At 54.5% G+C, this 16,021-nt stretch overlaps 9 protein-coding genes and 1 non-coding gene across 10 annotated transcripts; 6 read left to right on the top strand and 4 right to left on the bottom strand.

The window, feature by feature from the left end:
- The first annotated feature begins 92 nt into the window (after positions 1-92).
- K437DRAFT_t13 lies at positions 93-199 on the top strand. Its single transcript has one exon. It is a non-coding gene; the product is annotated as a tRNA-Ser (tRNA).
- A 140-nt stretch (positions 200-339) lies between these two features.
- On the top strand, positions 340-1,700 carry K437DRAFT_272767 (ClpP/crotonase). The gene is made up of 3 exons (XM_013389469.1): positions 340-851; positions 915-957; positions 1,025-1,700. The coding sequence occupies exons 1-3, from the start codon at positions 478-480 to the stop codon at positions 1,601-1,603; spliced, it is 996 nt and encodes a 331-aa protein (XP_013244923.1). The 5' UTR covers positions 340-477; the 3' UTR covers positions 1,604-1,700.
- K437DRAFT_254624 (uncharacterized protein) lies at positions 1,653-3,543 on the bottom strand. Its single transcript, XM_013389468.1, has 2 exons — positions 3,172-3,543; positions 1,653-3,088 (listed from the first exon to the last, which is right to left on the bottom strand). Exons 1-2 carry the CDS (start codon positions 3,364-3,366, stop codon positions 1,691-1,693), a joined length of 1,593 nt encoding a protein of 530 aa, XP_013244922.1. The 5' UTR covers positions 3,367-3,543; the 3' UTR covers positions 1,653-1,690.
- Positions 3,544-3,857: 314 nt separating this feature from the next.
- On the top strand, positions 3,858-4,381 carry K437DRAFT_221240 (uncharacterized protein; the record flags this gene model as incomplete). The annotated part of the gene is made up of 3 exons (XM_013389467.1): positions 3,858-3,966; positions 4,068-4,123; positions 4,232-4,381. The coding sequence occupies 3 exons, from the start codon at positions 3,858-3,860 to the stop codon at positions 4,379-4,381; spliced, it is 315 nt and encodes a 104-aa protein (XP_013244921.1).
- A 294-nt stretch (positions 4,382-4,675) lies between these two features.
- On the bottom strand, positions 4,676-5,575 carry K437DRAFT_39264 (adaptin ear-binding coat-associated protein 1 NECAP-1). Its single transcript, XM_013389430.1, has 3 exons — positions 5,366-5,575; positions 5,150-5,228; positions 4,676-5,030 (listed from the first exon to the last, which is right to left on the bottom strand). Exons 1-3 carry the CDS (start codon positions 5,483-5,485, stop codon positions 4,810-4,812), a joined length of 420 nt encoding a protein of 139 aa, XP_013244884.1. The 5' UTR covers positions 5,486-5,575; the 3' UTR covers positions 4,676-4,809.
- A 695-nt stretch (positions 5,576-6,270) lies between these two features.
- K437DRAFT_254621 (uncharacterized protein) lies at positions 6,271-7,327 on the bottom strand. Its single transcript, XM_013389466.1, has 4 exons — positions 7,059-7,327; positions 6,831-6,977; positions 6,581-6,749; positions 6,271-6,492 (listed from the first exon to the last, which is right to left on the bottom strand). The coding sequence occupies exons 1-4, from the start codon at positions 7,194-7,196 to the stop codon at positions 6,425-6,427; spliced, it is 522 nt and encodes a 173-aa protein (XP_013244920.1). The 5' UTR covers positions 7,197-7,327; the 3' UTR covers positions 6,271-6,424.
- Positions 7,328-7,507: 180 nt separating this feature from the next.
- Positions 7,508-9,342, top strand: K437DRAFT_272762 (Arv1-domain-containing protein). Its single transcript, XM_013389465.1, has 5 exons — positions 7,508-7,779; positions 7,847-8,000; positions 8,072-8,510; positions 8,592-8,947; positions 9,020-9,342. The coding sequence occupies exons 1-5, from the start codon at positions 7,630-7,632 to the stop codon at positions 9,157-9,159; spliced, it is 1,239 nt and encodes a 412-aa protein (XP_013244919.1). The 5' UTR covers positions 7,508-7,629; the 3' UTR covers positions 9,160-9,342.
- On the bottom strand, positions 9,189-12,230 carry K437DRAFT_254619 (Cullin-domain-containing protein). Its single transcript, XM_013389464.1, has 7 exons — positions 11,834-12,230; positions 11,716-11,761; positions 11,541-11,649; positions 11,225-11,478; positions 10,300-11,160; positions 9,354-10,238; positions 9,189-9,287 (listed from the first exon to the last, which is right to left on the bottom strand). The coding sequence occupies exons 1-7, from the start codon at positions 11,887-11,889 to the stop codon at positions 9,210-9,212; spliced, it is 2,289 nt and encodes a 762-aa protein (XP_013244918.1). The 5' UTR covers positions 11,890-12,230; the 3' UTR covers positions 9,189-9,209.
- Positions 12,231-12,355: 125 nt separating this feature from the next.
- Positions 12,356-13,193, top strand: K437DRAFT_254618 (uncharacterized protein). The gene is made up of 4 exons (XM_013389463.1): positions 12,356-12,606; positions 12,664-12,734; positions 12,801-12,869; positions 12,936-13,193. The coding sequence occupies exons 1-4, from the start codon at positions 12,530-12,532 to the stop codon at positions 13,016-13,018; spliced, it is 300 nt and encodes a 99-aa protein (XP_013244917.1). The 5' UTR covers positions 12,356-12,529; the 3' UTR covers positions 13,019-13,193.
- A 404-nt stretch (positions 13,194-13,597) lies between these two features.
- K437DRAFT_39147 (PIN domain-like protein) lies at positions 13,598-15,995 on the top strand. The gene has a single exon (XM_013389429.1). It carries the CDS (start codon positions 13,764-13,766, stop codon positions 15,753-15,755), a length of 1,992 nt encoding a protein of 663 aa, XP_013244883.1. The 5' UTR covers positions 13,598-13,763; the 3' UTR covers positions 15,756-15,995.
- Positions 15,996-16,021: the final 26 nt, after the last annotated feature.

Raw genomic sequence — 16,021 nt, 5'->3', positions numbered from 1 at the left:
GCCTCTCCCGTCACCTCCACCAGTAAAGCTAAAAGGGAAAAGTTGAAGAAATAAGCAGTGGATCATATTAAATTATAAATTGTCAACATCACGGCGTCGTGCCTGAGTGGTCATAGGGTTCGCCTCGAATCAGTTTCGAAGTAGCTCTACTGTAAGCGAATGGGCTTTGCCCGCACAGGTTCGAATCCTGTCGGCGTCGTTTCTTTTTTGCAACTTGTTCAAGTCTTCCAGACTCACTCGGCGGTCGGCATTATGCAATGCCGGCATGTCCCACACGCCACATCCTGCATTCACCATCGTGAATACAACATACCTGGACGTGGTACCTGCAACGTCGTGTGCAAGCAGGTTTTCGAGCGCAAGTGCCTTGTCTGTGCTTTCTTTTTTGCATTGCCTTTGCCGTCTCTTGCTAATGCCTCTGGATCTTTAGCCTTATCCCGCTGTAGATCCACACAATCCCCGCCACCACGGACCACGATGTCGCTTGCCGCGCTCCCCGCCTACTCGCACGTCATCCTCTCCCGCTTCGCGCGATGTCCCACATTCATCAGCTTGGAGCTCAACGACGTTGCCACATTCAACTCCTTGACGCCCGATATGTTTCAATGCATGGCACGCGCGTTGCAGTGGTGCGCAAAAGAGAAGACCGTGCATGCCGTCGTCTTTAGCGGACGCGGGCGTGGGGCTGACAAGTCCAAGCATGTGTTCTGCTCCGGCATGGGCATGTCCAAGGAGACAGCCGAGAACGCGTTTGCGAACCCGAAAGGTGTCAGTCTGAGAGAGGTGCGGGCTCGCGTCGTCAAAGGCCCACTCGACTTTATTGACACGATCATCGACTTTCCCAAGCTTCTGTGCGATTCTATTTTACTTCTACAATACGATGCATGAAGACTGATTCCCTCTTCGTTTTCCAGGGTTGCCGCCTGCAATGGACATGCATTTGGAATGGCTGTAACTGTGAGGTGTCTCAGATAAGCAGCATGCACGGCTGGCACTTGCCCTAACCAGCCTTCATGCTTCGCAGATGCTACCACTCTTCGACTTTGTCTACGCCTTACCGGGCCTGACGTTCCGCACACCCTTCTCTGAGCTAGGCGTGTGCGCCGAGGGTTGTTCAAGCGCGACTTTTCCCGCAATCCTCGGACCTGGCTTGGCCTCCAAGATGCTCTACTATGCTGAGCCACAGACATCCGAGAAACTGTTGCCCTCAGGATTCATCAGCGAAATCGTACCTGACAAAGACTCGACGACGCTTCCTGAGTGGGTCCTCAACCACCTCTGCGACAGACTAGGCGTGGATGATGTAAACATCACTGGTGCCAGCACCGGCCTCCCTACTTCCGGGCCTCGAGCTGCTTCCGCATCAGCAGCAGGCTCTGGCGCACCAAGCCAACTGCCCAACCCACTCGACTGGCGCAATCTCTCCTTGCAGTCGATCCTATACTCCAAGTCGCTCGTCATGCACAAGGACCGCCGACGTTTCTTGCATGAAGTCAATGCGAAAGAGATGGAAGCTGTCGCAGGCATGGTGGCCAGCCCGGAATTTGCGGTCGGCATCGGGCGCTTCATGGCAAAGCAAGCGGCCAAGAAGGCCAAGCTGTAGCCATTCCAGGCATGTTCAACGCTGGCCAAGCGAATGTCGTTCTACATGCTACAAGATGTATGTTACAGTATACCATAGACTCAGAGCCTACTTTCGCTTTTTCGTTTCTTTGTTGTTGTCCTTGTGACTTTCGCCCCGGTCGCCCGCAATGGCAGCCTTGATCAACGCCTCCTCGCCCTCCCACAGCCGCCGCTGCCCTTCATCGTCACGCACCGACGCAGGCAGCACGACCGGCCGCGGCGACCCTTCGCGGTGGAGCTCGACAGGTCGTACATGCGTACCCTTCGCGCCGGCTTGCCCTCGTGCACTTGCACTCGCGTTGCCCGAGGGGCTTATGCCGCGGTCGAGCGGCGCCACGAGCGCCCACGTAATTCCGCTTGCCGCCTTGCCTGGCGATTTGCAAAAGAGCCAGATCAACGGCCAGAGCAGCACCGCAAGGGTATAGCGCAGAGCGACTGAGGCCATCGAATAGCGTGGCCGAAAATAGTCGCGGTGTGAGACTTGTTGTTGCGGCTTTGTGCCCTGGCGTTGGCGCGGATCGACAGAGGCCCTTAGCTGCCGAGCGAGCAGCTCAGCTGTCTCAGGCCCAGCGTCCTTTGGCCCGTCACCTTCCTCTGCAGCGGAAAACCCGGCATAGACCGGAGTCAGCTCGGGGGGCGGCAGCAGCAAGGATAGCACATCTCGATTCCGCTCAAAGCCCAGACAAACATTCAGCACAGTAATATTTGCTTTGGGGCGTATGCGCTCTCTTTCCTGCGCGAGAGAGACGGATGCAAGGTGGCTATCGACTGCGGGCAGCGGGCCACGCGGCCGTTTGTCCGCCTCGGCCAGCAGCTGGATGCGCCGCTGCAGCTCGACAGAGAGTGCAAGCCAGCGGAGCGCCGCGGCACCCGATGCACACCAGGGCTGCCAGCGCGGAAAGTGGTGCTCAACAGTCATTCTCTCAAGCAAATAGTCAGGGTCTTCCGCGGAGAATGAAGCAATGCCCGACGGGTGCCATGGTGAGATGGCGCTGACGATGCGAATGTCGCGGTCAGGCGGGAGGAGCAGTAGGGAAGAAAGCATGGACTGTACGAAGTGATACCGTGCGGCGACCTCGGCATGTGCCAGTTCAAACCCGTTGATGCGCTGCAGTCCTTCTCCCGCACTGTATGCTGTCTCATCCAGAGGCAGAAAGATGATCGCATCCAGGCGCAACCCGACTTGCTCTGCAGGTCCAGCGCCGCTGCCACTCGAGCCCAGCGGGTTGGTCTTGCGTGCATCTGTGAGGCCTTTGTTCCACGTCTCGGCAAAGTAGGTGACCGAGTGTGGATCCAACACATCGCACTGTTCTGCGTAGATGAGTTCGTTGCGTGTGCTGTCGCGCAGCAGCTGCACGAGCTGCAGCGTCCGTGGTGAGGCGAGCGAGGGGGTCAGTGCAATGATTTGCGCTCCCCGCGCCGCGAGCTGCGTTTGTACAACGAGGCCCAGTGGCGTAAACCCTCCCTGCACAGGGGGAATATTCTCGGAAATCAGCTCCTCTTTCATCGAAGGGGGGCTGCACTGATGCTTGCAGACACTGCACTCACGACAATCAGGACGACACGCCCATGCAGGTCGCGCTCGCCAGGGCCGCCACGCTCCGGCTCGAGGTTGGCGAGCCAGTCAATACCACCTGCCCAGCCTTTGACCGTCGCCAGGGCCGCCAGCGCGGCCGCCGCCGGTGCGATTCTGTCCGACGGCAGCCATTTGGACACGGCGCTCGCGACAAGGTGAACCGGCATGCCGCTCTATGCTCTGGGGCTATTCGAGGCAGCTGAAAAGGGGGCGAGTGAGGAGCGACCTGGGACCACGCACTGCACTCGGACGAACATGTGCAAATGTCTTCAGCAGTACGTACCTGAAGCCCTGAAGCCTGGGCGCCTACAAGCAGCGCTGGACGCTCGATTCAAACTCACAAATCGCCAGGTTCATCAACCGACCTTGAGGGACTAGCGGCTGGCTGCATTCGACCCTAGTACCGAAATGCCTACACATACCGGAGCTGGAGCGCTCTCAAACCCCGATTCGGTGCAAATTGTCACTCGAAGTGTGCGTCATGTTAGCAAAAGTCAACAACACTTTTTGCTGCCGCATGCCTTCAACTCCCTCTGATCGCTTAATGAGCCTCCCTCGCTACCGTTCACCACCTAAGATTCCAACTCAATCGGGACCTGGAAACCGATCAGACCGGTTGGACATAGAGCCAGTGAGCCGTAAGACAGAAGTGAACATCATGGCGCAAGGTTTCAAACCAGCGAAAAAGCCCGCAGGGCTGCCAAGCTCGTCCAAAGTCACGGGCAAAGCAAGGGCATCCTCTTCCGCACAGGGACCGAAGCGAGGTAGTGAGTACGCGCAATGTCCCTGATGAAGTTGGTGCATCTTCGAATCATACGTGCTGAACAAGGCTGTTGCTCTATAATTGCCACTTCGATTGCCATCGCAGAAAGAGTTATCGCAGCCAAAAAGACAGCCGCCGTAAAAGATGCACAGGCGAAACGGGTATGTAATCTTAGCACCCTCTTCTCTCACTCTCGCTTTGCCAGCCTTTCGTAAGGGGTGTGACTAATACCTTCTACATCTTCCCTTCTTCTGCTTCATTTTTTGCAGAAACAAACTGCCTCGCTCACTTCACGCGTCGAGCAAGAAATGGCAGGGAGAGCGGCGAGTGGCGGACCACTGACGATAATGAAGAAAGCAGCAGACGGCGCTGCGTCCGAGGCGGCCAAGAAGCGAGAAAAGGAGGCCAAGAAAAAGTAATCTCGGAGAATTTCAGCCGATGATCTATATACCACAGATACTCTGTCCCACAGTACATCATGTGCACAGTCTCGCACGTGAACTGCGCATGCCACCTCCGATTCAGGGACCTGTGCGCGTCATCCGCGTTTGCTTGGCGGCGGCGGTAGGAGTGACCCATTACTGCCTAGACCAAAGCCTGTCCCAGAAACCTTGGCAATCTTCCTTCCTCCACCTCCCGGCAACTTGATGCTGAACGTCTCGCCCTCTTTCAGCGAGTAGTCCTTGTTGGGACCTGTAGGAATGTGCGGAGATAGCGTGTTGGCCTCGGCCTCGGCTGCAGCATTTGGGTTTTCAGCTGCGGCCTTGGCGGCCTTTGTTCGCCTACCGAGGGTGGCACAATGCGGATCAGTAGCGAGAAAAGAAGTCAGCTCATCTGCAAATTACGACTATTTCAAACCACCTGGGACGCACTTGGTCCAATCTTGTAATGCGACGTTAAAGTCGAAACTCTCGCTGCGGTCTTGAAATCCCATACCAATATATGCGCGGCGCTTATTGCCAGATGGGTCTGGCGACTCGATGCGCAGGACAAAGTAACGCGAAGAGTCGAGCACCGGCTCCACGGATGTCCCCGACAGATCGTAAGGGCAAAGTGCAAAGAGCTCTCCTGTTGAGAGTTGGGGTCAGAACCGGAGAGCAGGTTGTCGTTCTCGTTCTTGTGCTATTTCCGAATTCTTCAGGAATGCATAGAGACTAGCGTGACAGGTGTGCCTTTGGGACACTTACCCGTAGACCCATCCTCTAGCCTGATCTGGCAGTTACCTCCTTTTTCAATAATTCGTAATCGTCCTTTCCACAGGAAAGCCTGCAGGCGGCAGATTGGAGTCATGCATCAGCATTTTTTCATACCGTTTATCCACAAGGACTCAGCTGGGCCCAGGCCGGTAGGGCGCTGCGCAGCAGGTCCGAGTTTTGGGTATAGTTGAACGAGTAGACACACACCCCCATGTCCCCCCATTCGCCAGCCTTGTATCCCGCCGCACTGGCTCGCGGAGGGACTTTGTAAACAAAGCACTCCCTTGCTAGGAACAGGACGGACTCGTATGCGTGACTGTCGTCCATTTTGTCTATCGGGCGTGTATGCCGAATGGCCTTCACTATTGGAGCGCGACCTTTGCGAGCCAACGCCGAGTGTGCGGCGATCTGCGGCAACGGCGCTCGTGGCACTTGACTGTCGAACTATCCCTGCACTGAGCAAAGTCCAAAGAGCAGCAAGGGTTGAAAGTAATAGAAAGGGTGAACGATGACCGGCGAACGGCTCCGAAGGCGGACCACGGATCACGATCAAGCTTGTGCCAAATGGACCAAGCGATTGGTCAGGAGTTGATGGAGATGGTGCGCACCACTATGCGGCGAGTGCACTGTTCAGGCACATTCTAATACGTAGTTCCTACCATGCCACACAAGCTTCGGGTCGTCATGGTGCTCTGGCCAGTCCACCAGTGGCCAGAGCACAGGCCATTTCAATCAAAATGCAAACTGCAAGATATGCAGATATGCTTGTATATTTACAAATTGAGTCTCCCGCCTCAAGATCTTCGACAGCCTGAACTAATGGCGAGCCGATCATGCGAGCCGTCTTGCTCGCAATCTCATCTGCATGCGTTCTCTCGCGAAACGGCGCGTTCACTGTTACGGCTTGACTGGAAAGCACATCGAAGCCTCGGGTATAATAAGAAAGATGCACAGTTTCGGCGCGGACGTAGAGAGGCGCTCAGGGACATCGCCCTGTTGTGTTCACTTTCTCTCGTGATTTTTCCAGGTGATGGGAGTCTTCGAACTGAAGAGTTCATCCGTGCCTTTATCGGAGAACAGTTGCATTTGTACGGTTCGTATCAACAACAGACAACAAGTAATTGCGAGGGATTTGCACAACGCGGCTCAGGCTCGGTGATAGCCAGAATCGCAGCAATGAATCCCAATCATGGATGACATATGAGCTTTCTATCAAATACGCAAGGTGCTGCATGATTGGACCATGAATGCAGAGGTACAGAGTGTCTACACGCGCCGCTCCCCAACCACACAGCCCGCTTGTACTCCTTTAAGTGCGGTGTTGACGTCCTTCTCTGCATGTGAGAAGATGTTCAAATTCGAGTGAAATTGTCAATGCTGCACGCGACCGATCATGCTATATGGTACGGCTCAATCGCTCACCAACTCCCCACAGCCGATTCTTGACACTGAACAATTCCTCGTGTAGACCGTTATATACCTTGAGCAGCTCGCCTTTGCTCTTGCTTGCGTCCTCCTTGGTCGATGTGCTTCTCGAAAGGGCTTGCAGATCTGCCTCGAGCTTTTTCACCCTGGCTAGCTGCGACGATATCTGTAACAGCAAGTCAGTGCAAACGAGCAGGCATTAAGTTTCAGTCGAAGAACCAGCCCTCAATAGATCGCAGCCACGCACCTTTTGTGTACTGCTCTGCAGCTCCTCCACCGTTGTCAGCATCAGATTAGACGCCGCATGGTACTCTTGCAAGAGATAGTAGTATCCGTAAGTGCCAGCAGCACCAAATCCAAGCGCAAAGCCAGCTAGGCCGCCTCGGAATCCGCCCTGCAGGTCACAAAGGATGTTTGAGTGGACGTTTCGTACCACTGCCAACGAGGTCTATTGGTACGTCCCATAGCAACTCACTACTGGTCGTCGAACTGCAGGCGTGCCGATCACAGCAGCAGTCGCTGTTGTCGCGGGTGCGCTCGCGTAGCTGCGTGCCAGTACCGCTCGTGTTCTTGCTGACGCCTGTCGCGTCACCGCTCGACCGGTGGCGGCCATCTTGTTCCTTACGGACTTTACGTTGCAGACTGGCGAGCTCTCCTTGTGATGTCGCTCTCCGCGTTGTGCACTGCTCCGGAATGTACGTACGGCCAGAGTAATTGTGCGCAATCAGTTGAGGTCGCAAAATGGTGAACCACCGTCACCAGCATGTTGCCCGTCTTGTTTGAATGTCGAGAGATGAGATTGAGCCTGGTCTCGTAATGGAGAATCACGTTCCGCCGCGCCTCGCGAGGGAGAGCTTCAGGTTCAATAATATGTCACCGACTTCCAAGACGCCTATATGCCTCAGTCATTTACTGCGATGCTACGTCTTCGACCGCAGAATGGCATAGAATCCGTATCAGAGCCGGCGTGATTCCAACCGTGTGTCCGCTGAGCACGCCTAGCCCGCTGAACGGCACGATGAAAGCAGCTGATCGAACTGTCTAGCATGCCCCTCTGCGTGCACTGCGGCACGATCGCTACTTCACTGCATGCGACGTACGGTCCTTCGAATATCGTCTGCACGGCGTGCTCCGAGTGTCAGCGCTCTGCAGACCCTTACCTCGAGCACGACTTTATTCTTGTAATTCTTGATCTGGTAAGAGTTTTTGTGTTTCTGTTCGAAACAGTGACATTGCATTGAGATTTTGATTCGCTGGTCTAAGATACTCGTCAAGCCCCGCGCGTATCGGCACCTGCTCTTCAATGGCAAAGCGCAAGATGATGCCCAAAACTCGTCGCATCCTCTTCGTCGTCATGGAATATCTCACTGGTCCGCCCTTGCAAGGCGGCTCGCAGCCGTGCTACTGATAGACGCTTGTGCGTATGTCAAACATGTAAAGACTGGAGAGAAGTAGACCGCTGACCTCCTACCTACGCTCACTCGACAGATATACGGTGGTTTGCACTGTGCGCACAACCTGCGGCCGAAGGTACAGGTGCTCTGTCATCTCAGCGTGGCACAACACCGCTGCTTGCCGTCGCTCGGACCTTTCTTCCACACAGCCCATGGCTTTCCCTATCCGATTCGGTATCCCTCTCGGACGTACGACCCATCGTGGGCTCGTACTTGCTCGTTTTGTGTGCCACTGCAATAGATGTGTTGACTCTCCACAGCGTCACCTTCATGCTTGTCATTCTATACCGCGGTGCTACAAGCTGCCTCAAGCGCCTAAGGTTTCGATACGCATCTCCAAGTCGCCTGCTTTCGATGCCCAGCACACCGCCCATCGAAGGACCCCCGCAAACGCCCATCACGCCTACGAGCACGTCTTTTGCCTCTAGAATGGATAATTTTATCGTTGGAGACGGAGCAGATGCACTCTTCGAGTGAGGACCATGTCCAAGAGCCGCCGATTTTTCTCGCTCCCCACGTGGTTCTTACATCTTGGTCTCTCTCTCACTTGCCAGATCGCATCTTGTTCCCTCTGCGCTCCTCCTCTCCAGCTTGACGCCACTCTTCCTCCTGCTACTCAACCTCTTGTGGGAGTCGAAAATGCCACGTGCCGACAAGGCTGCCGCAACAGCCGAAAATGCTTTGAGCGCCACACGGCACACAATCCCACACCTATCTGCGCCGACCTGGCGCGACTTTTCGTTCAGTGCGAATGGTTCATTCGCCTCTCACATGGCCGTGATACTAGAGCTGGGGGTGCATTTGTATCAGTCTATGGTAGTAGAGATTGAGCAGACGCTGCAGTTTTTCACGATGGAATGGGCCATTCGGAACCTGATCGGCGGTGTCAGCTCTGGCGTTGCGTTAGCTGGTGAGATCCTGCCCCTTGTTCAAACACATGCGGCCTCACAACCTGACATAGTGATCTTATTACCACTGTCAGTGCTCATGCCCACGCAACCTCTTGCGACAGTGCTGTTTCTTAGCGCAGGTTGGTATGCGCAAATGCTCGTGCGGTTTCACTTGCAGTTCCCGCTAGCTGGAGCGGCGAGCGACAATCGGCACGCGTGGTGCCCCGTATGACAATCAAAGTACGGCAATCGTAATGCAAACTGAAAGGTAGATGCATGACCTCAAGCAACGTACGAATACAAGTCTTTCTGGCCTTCGGCCCTCTCTAGATATTCCTTGTCAATCAGATTGTCAATCTCCTACAATTTGTAAGAAGGGAGAAAGGTCAGAATGGGAAGAGCTTGCTCAGATCCGCTGCCACGCACCTTTTTGATGACCGGGATCTTGGGCTGGAAACGCGAAGAGACTTGCTGAACGACTTCTTGCATGAGGTTTGCGTGTTTGAGCTGCTTTCGGGCCTTCATGATGCGCACGATGGTGGCTTGAATCACCAGTTTGCGGTCCTCGTCAACCGTCTTGAGAACCTCGGTTGACTCGGCCTTTTGCTCAGCTTTGATGGGTACGTTGAGGTTGATGCGCAGCTTCTTGTTCCTGAAGTCCTTGTTGACCTTGTATGCACCCCCTTCTTCTAGTAGAACCTTCGACTTGGTGAGAATGACCAGGTTGGATTTGATGATCGAGTCATCCAGCTGCGTAGCTGCAGCCAGTTCCTGGAATGTGAGCCTCTCTGCCGCATTGAACTCGGTTAGAATAGACATCTGATACGCGCTGGTCATGAAGGTGTACTTTTGCGAGAGGTGGTTCGTTTTGATCTCGCTCTTGCATAGATGCCAAAGGTAAACCAATTTCCTGCCCTGGAACTTTTTGCTGCAGTAGAACCGTTTGAACTCCTCTTGATACCAATGCAACTCAGTGGGCAGGGCAATCTTAGTCGTCGGCGGCTGCATTGGCCAAGAGCCGCTGGTGAGTACCATGACGGAAAAGTCGATCGGATTGGCAGGAGCGTCCTCTTGTCGATGGCCGAGTAGATCCTTGAACTCTTCGTTGAGCTCCTTGCTGATGTTCACATCTTGGAACATGCGCTGCAGCCCGCTCGTGTATTCATAGCCACACGCGTCCTTCAGCTTCGTGATCATGTTCAGCTCTGCATCGTCTGATGCCGATTGCTGGTGGACCAATCGGCGTGCCAGATTCTTTGTGTAGAATTTCTGGAATACGTCGCGATCGGAAAGGTATTTGAACAGGGTCATCTGCAGAAAAGGAAGAAGTTCAATCAAGTCCGCCCAGCAAGTCTAGAACAGCAATACGTACCAGCTGATCGAGCTCGATTTCCAGCTCGCCCTCCTCAAATGTCTTCTGCCCCTTTTTGAGCAGATTGTCGGCATGCTTGGCGAGCAATTCAGGTGACTTGGTCGACGACGTGCCAGTGGCCTTGTTCTTGTTGACGAAGTTCTGGCAAGCTCTGTCGAGCACAGCCTTGAATTTGGCTTCATCCGCAAAGCACTCTTTGACAAGACCTAAGTTGTTAGAATGAACACCGAGAAGAGCATTGAAGTAGGCCGTCGGATCAACATCTTTGCCGTCTGCAGCAATCTTTTCTACCGCCTGGTGGCCCACCCGCTGAACATGCGCCTCGAAAGTATCTCGCAAGGGCTGCAGCAATGCGGGCACCCTGCTGAGCAATGTGTACATCCGCATCAAATGTTCCCTCTGCTCATTGTCGAGCAATGTCTGGAAAGTTTCATGAAGTAATGCCTTGTGCGCTTCGATCAGTACGGTATCGCAGCGCTTCAGGAGCTTATCGCCAGTAGAAGGGTGGAGGTAGACTTCCACACGTTGCACTTCCTCCTTGAGCCGTGCCTCGACCTTCTTCATGTAGTCAGTCACGCTGTTCTCCGCTAGGAAGGCCGCCGACTCGTTTGTGTAGTAGGTCGAAGCCGCCTGCAGGAATGGCCGCTCGAGGTGTTCGTCGTACACAGACAGGTCCACGGCGCGAGAATCACTCTCGCGCAAGCCGAGCAGGACGAAGCTATCTGCGACCTTCTTTAGCAGTGAGGTGTCGACGATCTCTCCATTTCTCTGTTTTTCGGCCTGCTTCAGAACTGCATTGCACAGTGATCCTTTGCTCTGCACTGGCTTGAACATAAACTCCTTCCATTGCACCAGAGCCAGCTTGAGTTGCCAAAATGCAAGCCGTCAGCGATCGCACCAAAGAGTGTGTGTCTCATGTACGCACAGTGTAAACAGTGTGGACGTCCCTCTTGCCATCGTCCTTTTCCCGTCTGACCCAATACCGATTGAGGTACATGAACAGGTGATGCACATACTGGGCGCCCAAGGTGTACCGGTCCCACTCGGTCGCATAATACCTGAGTAGCGTATCGTCGCTAAGGCTTTCTGCCCCTTTGTGAATCTCCTTTGCCCGTCGCTCAAAGTAGCCGATGACTCCCACGTATAGGTCCCCGCCTACCATGTTTGTACCTCCCATATCTATAAAGGCAAGTGTCAGTGGGTTTGGACTTGGACTACTTGGCTCTTCAGCCCGCACTCACTCGCTCGGCCCATCCTAGAAGCGCTGCTTGGGGCAGTGCAGTAATTGTAGACGCAAGTGTAAAGAAGCATCCAGCGCTGACTTGACATGCCCTCTACAAGGTTTAGCATCTGTGTAACACAGCGAGAAACGTCAGCGGGGCGTAGGCACTGCGCGCAAAACTGTATTTGCCGCACTATAGTATTAATGCCTTCTTCCAGGAAGGCCCAAGTGGCAGCAAAACTGCGCACGATCGGAGCATGGGGTCAGCAATGTGAGAAACCGCCTAGTATGCGCCTTTTCCCCTCTGCTCACTCATTTGAAGGAGGCATCTGGATTGCCCCAGGTCGGGCGGCAGCTATCGAAGCCATCTTAGCCTGGACGCTTTGGGGAGCGTATTGCTGCCGGCTTCCAGAAGATGCTTGGCTCAACCCAGACAGCAGCTATATTCGCTGCTCTCCCCCCGAAGTAACAATCTCTTCAATCCAGAAACTGTATTTTTCGCCGCTATCCACTTGAAAGAGCTAGACACCACAGATAGATGTGGCGCGGACTGGGAGGAACCAGAATGCTGGCAGCTTTGGGCGAACAACTGCTCCAAAGCGTCTGAAGCGCAAAAAGAGGACGTATCGAGGTATCAGGCGCACCCTTGGTGCAACTTCCCTTGTAAGCGAGGGCTCGGCTTTCTGGAACTGGGAACGATAATTGTGTGATTGTCAAGGGAGTACTGTACGAACGTGGTGTGCGAACGCAACCATCATAGATCAGCTTGTTTCTCATTGGGCGTCATCCGCGCTCGTCATTTCCACCTTCTCCCTCCGCTCCACACACCCGCGTCGCGTGGGCGAGCATCAGCAGCCATCGCTTCCCACCAGCGCAGGCTTAGCCTGCCTGGCACATTGGCAAAAAGCCTGATTGACTCACGAGCTCACCCAACTGCTTTTGACATTTGAAAATACTGAGCTGACGTTCGTGGGAGAAGCGTCTCTCTTTTCACTTCCATGCGACACCATGTCAGACCCGACGACAGAAGAAGAGTTGCTCGAGGCACTGCACCAACGCATGGTTATCACGGGGACATGGGACCGGTGAGTTCAGGCGATGCGGTGTTTAATCGGGGTCTAGCTCATATCCATCCCCGACAGGCTGCTGCATAGAATGCGATCGCTGCTGAAAGGGACTACTTACGAAGAAGAGCTCTCCGCGTATGCACTAGGTGGGTATTGGATTGGCGAGAGGAGGGCGTCGTTCAGAAGTTCTGACCGGCATCTATCGTTCTCAGAGCGAGCCAAGTGTCAAGAGCAACCAGATGTCACGGCGCTAATACAAGTGCTGACTCCCAGGGCAAGAAGTACATCTGATCTATGATTTATGGCGCGTAGCTATTACTGACCCTACCCGTCCTCAATGTCTGCAGAAGCCATTCCACCAGCTGTCAAGGAAGCGATCATGGCTCAGATCATGACATTTCTGCACGAGAACCTCGAGGTGGACGCATGAACAATGTTTACTCGGTCTTGTGCCGACCCTTCAGAGCAGCTTGTTGTTGTCTCGCAGGGACGTGAAGCAGGCCACCGGTGATCTCAACAAGTTCGACACTTCCACCGGCTTCGATTCTCCATCTGAAGCAGCCTTTTCTACCGGAGCATCCCTGCTTCTTCACTGGCGGGCTAACTGTTCCCGCCCTGCATATGTTGCGCTGGGTAATCAGAATATCGCAGACGTGGACTCGATTCTCGACACATGATACGGTTCGAACGCCAAGTGGCCCTCTTCTCCCAACGGAGCTTGCCAGACGATCTGCAATCGCGGTAATCAGACACTTGTATTTTACATTCACGTTTATCATATACGTTCACCCTTCGTGCTCTTACTCCATGTGTCTTCAGAAGACTGACCAAGTCGACCCGCTGCCAAAGCCTTGACTCCTTTGACGTCAGACTGTTCGAGGATGATTTCAAGCGACGAGGACGAACTGGCGAACGACTAACAAAATGCGAGATTGCGGGACTCCCTCGATCAACCCCCTGCTTCCACTATATGTTGATGGTCGAGTGGCGACGTGACGCGAACCATGACAAACGGAACGCAATCGACATTGAACAACAAGATACGAGGTTATGCGCGCCAATCGTCACCTCTCTCATGTGCACCAATACAATTTTAGGAACTTGCCGGTAAGGCATGAATCTCCCGCTTGCTCCACGGACGGCATGAGATGACAGTCTGAGCGCGCCTATCGAACATGCGGCCCACGCGCTGCTGCCTTGGCATCAAAGGCCTGCTGCCACTGATTCGGGCACAATGTCCAGAAGCGATCACCTATCCTGCCCGCTACAATGGACTTCGCGGTATGCGTCTCGCCGTAGATGCTACTCTGCTAGTGCAGCGCCTGCACTTTGCGCCGGACCCTCACGAGAAGCGGCATCTGATCGGCATGTACCGCCTCGTGCAGACGCTCAAAGCGCATGATATTAAACCAATCATGGTGTTTGATCATTTGCAGGCGCGCATCCCTCAAAAGGAGCGAGAGCGGTCCAGGCGAAAAATGGCGAGGTCGCTGCTTCGAACGCGCGCCGCCATGGAAAGCAGGCGCAGTGCTCGACTAAAAGAGCTGAGCATAATCCTCAATCGCATAAAGTTGATGGAGGCGGTAGACCGAGAGCGTGTGAGCCAACTCTTTACCAATCGAGCGGCAACTGCGCCCATCGATCTCGAAGACCTGGAAGGCGCCATGCAGGACGAAATAGATGAAGAAGATTCGGACCAGATCGGCTTTATTGACGATTTAGATGATGGTGTCTACTTGGCCCGCCTGAAGGAGAGCGAGGAGTTATTAGAACGGCTGGCAAACATTGCTTTCACTGCATCACATCGCCTCGCGGCGAATCCTTGGACTGATATTCTGGAAGCTGAAGCCTCACCTACCGAGTCAATTGCCACCCGTTTGGCAGTCCTCAAACACGCCTTTGACGCAGAGAAGCTTCGCTCAGCATTTCAGTCACGCGACCTGCAGGCGGGTACGAGTCCACATGCAAGCGAAACGAGCACGCAAGCGGCATTAACCGCGATAGAAGGTGGCATCTACGAAGCGCTGCAACATCCTGGCTCTGAAGATGCTGCAAGTGAGGCGATCGCACCGAGCTTGCAAATGTCTGAGTCGATCATTGCAAGCGCTCTGCATCAATCTCATGTCGAAGCGCTGGACCAAGCTGCGCAACGCAATGACAGCCTTGTACGGCACTACCAGCGAGCCTCGACGACTCTCTCAGCAGAGATCTTCGACTCAACAGCTCACCTTTGCACCTTACTCGATGTTCCGGTGCTATGGACGAGTAGCGGGGAGCGCAGCGGCCCGCTAGCCGGCAGAGCGCATGAAGCAGAAGCGGTTGCCAGCACCCTCGTGCAGCAAGGCTGGGCAGATGCAGTCGCTAGCGAGGACAGCGACGTGATTATCTATGAAGTGCCGCTGTTACGCGGGCTGATGGGCGTCAAGAATCGCTTGGAGCTTGTAGACGGCAGGCAAGTACGTCGCTCGCTGTTTCCGCCCAAGCATGCAGCACCAATGGTCGATCAGGGCAGCTCCCAGGAAGATTTATCGGCCCACTTAGCTCTCTCGCCCGAGGAAGAAGAGTCTCGTACCAGAATGCTGGAATTTGCACTGCTGGCCGGTACCGACTACAACCGCACGCTTCCGGGTATCGCCGCCCGTACAGCAGTCAAGCTGGTGAACGAGCATGGAAGCATTGTCAACATCCTGCGACACTTTCCGACGAAGTACCGCCCACCAGACGGTCTGACGTGGCAAGCGTACAAGAGCGAGCTGAATGCCGCGCGCGAAGTGTTCCGCAAGCTTCCTAGCGTGCGCAGGTATCTTCCGCTACTGCGAGATTACGCGAGGCGAGGCGTGGAGCAATCAGCAGAAGGCGAGCCTGGACGGCAGCGAGAAGGGGCAAGTCCAGCCGAAGCTGGAGCTGGTGGCCGTCGCCGAAGGCGACCAAGCGCCAGCGAGGGCGTCAAGCAGGAGCTGACGATTGAAGAGTTCATGAAGCGCGCGGGCGTCTTGAGGAGCGACTGGTTTTCGAGGCAGCATTCCCTTGGAGATGGGCACGGCGCCGGTATAGTCGCCCTTGACTCGAGCGCTTCGTCTACACTTGACGCACCCGGTTCTTCCTTTGGAGCCGACTTTTTTGGTGAACGCGAGCAGCTTGCAGCCCCTTCATCAAAGTTGACATGATCTGTCCACATTTGGTCGTATCGAAATGCCGCATATGCTGTATTGGAATTCGGATTGGCATTTCAGAGCATGCAAGGTCTTGGCGAGCTCTGCATGTCCATATCGCTTGGGATATGAAGTATGAAGTGATGTCATGATCGGATGTTCCTTTCTTTTTACTATGGAGAAAAGAAAAGATAAAGAAATAATTTATTCATTCGGTGCAATGTGGCCCTCGCTGGCGGAAGTCGAAGAACGGAGCTCACAACGAAATTTTTTTGGCTGCC

Source organism: Tilletiaria anomala, assembly GCF_000711695.1.
Source record: "Tilletiaria anomala UBC 951 chromosome Unknown K437scaffold_14, whole genome shotgun sequence".
NCBI lineage: Eukaryota > Fungi > Basidiomycota > Exobasidiomycetes > Georgefischeriales > Tilletiariaceae > Tilletiaria > Tilletiaria anomala.
This window is presented reverse-complemented; position numbering and strand designations above follow the sequence as displayed.